This window comes from Chrysochloris asiatica, unplaced genomic scaffold (assembly GCF_000296735.1).
Source record: "Chrysochloris asiatica unplaced genomic scaffold, ChrAsi1.0 scaffold00105, whole genome shotgun sequence".
Classification (NCBI taxonomy): Eukaryota; Metazoa; Chordata; class Mammalia; order Afrosoricida; family Chrysochloridae; genus Chrysochloris; species Chrysochloris asiatica.
This window is the reverse complement of record NW_006408623.1, coordinates 1,138,561-1,144,011: the sequence shown is the minus strand read 5'-3', so window position 1 is coordinate 1,144,011 and position 5,451 is coordinate 1,138,561. Positions and strand designations below refer to the sequence as shown.

Here is a 5,451-nt window from a genome sequence, read left to right as displayed (position 1 = left end):
GTGGTGATGGAGATGGTAGTGGTGATGGAGGTGGTGGTGGTGATGGTGGAGGAGGTAGAGGTGGTAGTGATGGAGGTGGTGATGATGGAGGTGGTGGTGATGGAGATGGTAGTGGTGATGGAGGTGGTGGCGGTGATGGTGATGGAGATGGAGGTGATGGTGGTGTTGAAGGTGGTGGTGGAGATGGAAGTGGTAGTGATGGAGGTGGTGGTGATGGAGGTGGTGGTGGTGAAGGTTGTAGTGGTGGTGACTGAGGTGGTGATGGTGGTGGTGGTGACAGTGGCCACGGTGGTGTGCCGCAGGGTTAATTCTGACTCATAACAACCCCGTATCAGGTTTCTGAGGCTGTAAATCTTTACAGGAACAGAAAGCCTCATCTTTCCCCACAGAGAAACTGATGGATTTGAGCTGCTGACCTCGTGGTTAGCAGCCCAATTCATGACCCCTATGCTACTAGAGCTCTTTTGACTTATAGTAGTGTCCCCCCGATACTCTGCCCTCTGTCTCACATGGCCATCTTTCTTGGGTGTCTGTATATTTCCACATGCCCTTCTTCTTTTAAGCACACAGGAGTCATTGGCTTGGAGGCCACCCTAATTCAGATGACCCCATCTAAACTTGTGAGGCCCTGGAGAAAGTCTGAACCTCCACTTGTCTTCCCATTTGCCAGTTGAAATGATGAAGATGTCAATCTCTACCTCTAGAATAGTTGTAGGATTCCATAACTGGGCAGATGGGAGTGCCCTCAATGTCGTGCTTTTTGGAAAGACCGTATTTTCCACACAAATGACACATGTGTTGCATGTTTGTTTACCAATTGTGCCCTCCCCCATGAGTCATTTTTATAAGCATGCTATGCTAACTTTTTTTTACAGCAACATGTAAAGAAAAAAAAATATATGGGCACAGCATGTTTGTGTAGCACCCATGCGTTATTTGTATACAAAATACAACACTCCATTATGAAGGATGTTCTCCTTTCACAAATATGCGGACCATGAAACCTCTTTTATGAGCATGCTCTCATTCTCTATTTCATTACATTGCTCGAGTTTCAGCCTCCACCTCTTTCTCAGCTATGTTTCCTTCTGGGAAAAGAAGAAAAGTAGTAGGAATATTTGCTGCTGCACCATTTAAAAACATGTGCCGAAATTTGTACACCAAACCAAGGCATTATATTTATCCCCATGATGGTTTTGCTCTCTAAGAGATCAAAAAAGAAACGCACACCCCTGTCTCTCAGGAAAAATTTCCTAGTGATGAAAAGTGTACTTGGTTTTCCATTTTGGCTGTTGTTCTTGTTGGTGGTGTTAAGTGCCCTCCAGTCGGTCCCAACTCGTAGTGACCTTGAATTTGAACCGTCGACCTTGCAGTTCAGACTGACCTTTTGGTCCACTGCATAATTCTACAGCGCCATACCAGGAGTCCATTTTTGCCATAAAACTTACAAAACTCATTAGGTGAAATGTCTCTACTTACTTTTTAAAACTGCTGCGACCACATTAGACATGGACGTAGCTGGATTTGTCAGTACCCACTCGATAGTAATGTGTTAAAAAATCAACAACCACATAATCACACAGGCAACATTGATGTGTTTGTGTCCCACCCCACTCCACCCTCCTAAAATTATATTTCCCATTATTTCAGGGACTAGGTGGCTGAGCCACTGAACCATGTGGTGGCTTGAGTCTGTTTAATCATCATTCTTCCTGGTACAGTAATGAAGCCTGCAGATTCATCTTTTTGTAGATTAATGAATTGCAATTTCTCATTTCCTTCCCTCTCCCTCTGCTTCCTCCCCACATTTTTGTGGATGACGTTCTCACTCATTGGCAGCATGCTGACAGGCATTGGTTAATGGAGAGCCGTGCCAATCACAGCAAGGTGCAATATATCGCCAAGTGCTCATGGTTTGTTGTGTATGTGTTTTAGCTCCAACATGACGTAAGGCTCACTTTGTTCCCCAGGTGGCCACAACACAGCAGATCTTGTGAGAACATCACACACACGGCACTGTAAGGCATATAGGTCTGACAAGGGATAGTTCCAGTCAGAGTAAGAACACAAAAGAATGTGTCACTGTCCCCAGCCATGATGAAGCTTGTGAAGAGCTGAGCTATCTGGGTTAGGCGGCAGCTCAGGGAAGGTTCTCACAGAGCGTTCTCAGAAACATGGCACAGACAGATAGGACTGCAAACACAGCGCACAGCCCCAGCCTCCCACCGCTTTTCTGGTTTCTCTTCATCTTACCAATTCTTGGAATCCTAATGGTGCCATGGGAAAATAGTAGGCCCTATTTGTAGACACAAGAAGCCCTACTGGACTGTTAACCACAAGGTCAGCAGTTCAAACCCACCAGCTGCTCTGCAAAGAGAAAGACGATGCGCCCATAAAGATTTACAGCCTTGGAAACCCTATCCAGGCTCACTGTGAGTTGGAATGGAATTGATGGTAGAGTTTGGTTTGAGTTTATTTGTAAAGACAGGAGCCCTGGTGGTTCAGTGGTTAAAGTGCTTGGCTGCTAACTGAAAGTTTGGTAGTTTGAACTCACCATTCACGCCACAGGAGGAAGAAGTGACAACCGTGGAAACCCTATAGGGTCACCATGAATTGGGATTGACTCATTGGCAATGGGATTTGTATGTAAGAAAGTTTTTGTTAAGTACCGTCGAGTCAGCTCTGACTCATAGCGACCCTGTATAAAATTTCCAAGGAGCAGCTGGTGGGTTTGGACCACCAACCTTGGGGTTAGCAGTCCAGTGCTGATTCTACAGCACCATACCAGAACTCCTATCTAAGAGCATGGACTTGCAATGTACTGCCCACCCTTTCCAGATATGCGAGCCTATAATATGTTTCTTAGCTCACTTGTCTTACTTGTAGAATTGTGCTAGACTAAACAGTCCTGGTGTGGTGCTGTGGGTTAATGCACCAGACTGCAAAGTCATTTGAACTACAACGTTGATGGTTCGAGCTCACCAGTTGCTCCTTGGAAACCCTATACAGGGTCGCTATGGGTCGGGTCCAACTCGATGGTGCTTCACAACAACAACCTACTTCCACAAAGAATGCTGCTTGCACTCTAGGAAAAGCTCAGGACTGCTAACCACAAGGTTGACAGTTCAAATGTTCCAGCCGCTCTTCGAGACAACGATGAGGCTTCTACTCCCATAAAGATTGGCCGCCTTAGAAACCCTGTAAAAGTCGCTATGAGTTGAAGCCAACTCAACAATACTTAACAATAACAACCACCACCTACATCTACTGACTTTGTGGAGGAGATGAAATGACCCCATGGACAGGACAGGCCCCGATTTATGTTTAGCACTAACAAATGTTAACCATCATTGTCATCATTATTGTGTGCTATCGAGTTCACCCCAACTCACGGTGACCCCATGTACAAAGGAACAAAACATTGCTTGGTCCTACACCATCGCCTTGGTCAGTTGTGGGCTGGATAGTCTTGCATTATGGATAGTTAGTTTAATGACTAATAACAGAAACATTGTATAGAGCTATAGCATGTATTGGAGTCCTGGAGTGGCACTGCGGGTTAATGCACTGGACTGCAAGGTTGGTTTAAACCACAAGGTTGGTGGTTCAAGCTCACTAGCCACTCCTCAGAAACCTTATACAGGGTCACTATGGGTCAGAACCGACTCAACGGCACTTAACAACAACAATAATAGCATGTACAAAGGTACAAATCATTGTCCAGTCCCACACCATCACCTTGGTCAGCTGTGGGCTGGACAGTCTTCCATTATGGATAGTCAGTTTTATAAATTATGATAGAAACAAGCATAGTTAACACTATAGGGGAAATTTTAAATAAACATTTTAAATCCACAGGGTTTATTTATGTTTCTATTGTAAAATGGTGTGTTAAACTGAATTTAATAAAACATTTTAAAAATTGCTTCTCTGAAAAATACTTAGTTCAACAAGAAGTGCGAGGTACCCTTGTATGTGTCTGTCTGTCCTTCCCCATAACCTGTTCCAGTTGGCTCATTTCCGTCTCAGCCTCCCCCTCCCCGCCTCGCCCCTTATATTTGCTCTAACATAATACACACTTTACATACAAAGGGGCTTCAAAAGTTTGTGGGAAAATTCTATGATCTTTTCATCCCATTTTCCCATGAGCTTTTTGAAGCCCCCTTGTACTTGACAACTCTTGGTTCACAGAAGGTCTCCTGCGTCATATTCCTGGGCATGCTGGTCCCTCCAGTGCCGCTTCACGTATCGATTCAACTCCCGTCCGGTTGACTTGGCAGGTCTGAATGACTTCAGCTATCTTCACACAAACTGCTTCGAGCTGTCCATCTACGTGGGCTGTGACAAGTACCCGCATGAGAGCGAACTGCCAGAGGAGTGGGAGAACAACCGGGAGTCTCTGATTGTGTTCATGGAGCAGGTACGCCATGGGAGGAGGCTGCCATTGGGGCATCAGGTGGCTGGAAGCATGTGACTTAAAGGATCAGCCACCTGGGTCAACCCCAAACAGTGGAGAAGGGAGCCATTATTTGTTTTCACAACAACAAGACCAGCTGGAGGGAGTCAGGAGTAAATGGGGACCCTCCCACTGGTTCCAAGCAGGTGATGTAGCTGAGGGCTCTCGGATGCCCCCTGCAGGGTTGGGGTGAGAGCTGCTTCACTTAGTTGTTGTTAAGTACCGATCAAGGTGGTTCCAACACACTGTGAAACACTCATAGTGTTTCCGAGGAACAGTTGGTGGGCTTGAACCTCGGACTTTGCGGCTTGCAGTCCAGTGCTTATCTTTCAGTGCCACACCAGGAATTCACTCAGTACTAGTGGTAAAAAAAAAAAAAAAAACACCCCCAGACCCCTCCTAAGTCTCAGCTGTGGGTGTGGAGTGAGTCTTTGGGAGCAGTTCGGATGGTGTCCGAGGACCCCCTGCTGTACCGGGTGGGACCCTGCGGCATTCCCATAGACCTCCTTAGCACTTGAGTTCACATCCAGCCAGAGACCCCATGATTACATAGGCTCCAGTTGAGTTTCTGGGAGTCCTGACGTGGCACTGTAGGATAAGCACTGGACTATTAACCACAAGGGTCAACATGAGTTGGAATCCTTGATGGCAGTGGGTGGGTTTGGGATACCATCTTAAGAAGACCTGGTAACTAAGTGCTTAGCTGCAAACCCCAGAGGTCTGAAGTTCAAACCCCTAGCAGCCATGGGAGGGAGACATGGCAACTGCTTCCAAATAGATGGTAGCCTTAGAAACGCTGTGGGCACTCTCATAGGGTCACTATGAGTCACGATCAACAGTGCATTTAATTTGGTGATTGGTGTTGTTGAGTGCCTCCGAGGCGACCCTGTATAGGGTTTCTGAGGAGTGGCTGGTGAGCCTGAACCGCCGACCTTGTGGTTCAACCTGACATTGCTGTCCAGTGCCATCCACACCATTTGGTATATATATATATA

At 46.3% G+C, this 5,451-nt stretch overlaps 1 protein-coding gene across 1 annotated transcript in view; it reads left to right on the top strand.

Annotated features, from left to right (window-relative positions):
• Nucleotides 1-5,451, top strand: part of CPXM2 (carboxypeptidase X (M14 family), member 2) — a 135,026-nt gene that overhangs the window by 121,139 nt on the left and 8,436 nt on the right. The window contains exon 12 of the mRNA XM_006867463.1: nucleotides 4,281-4,420. Coding sequence (XP_006867525.1) covers nucleotides 4,281-4,420 — 140 coding nt within the window. The remainder of the gene's footprint in view (nucleotides 1-4,280; nucleotides 4,421-5,451) is intronic.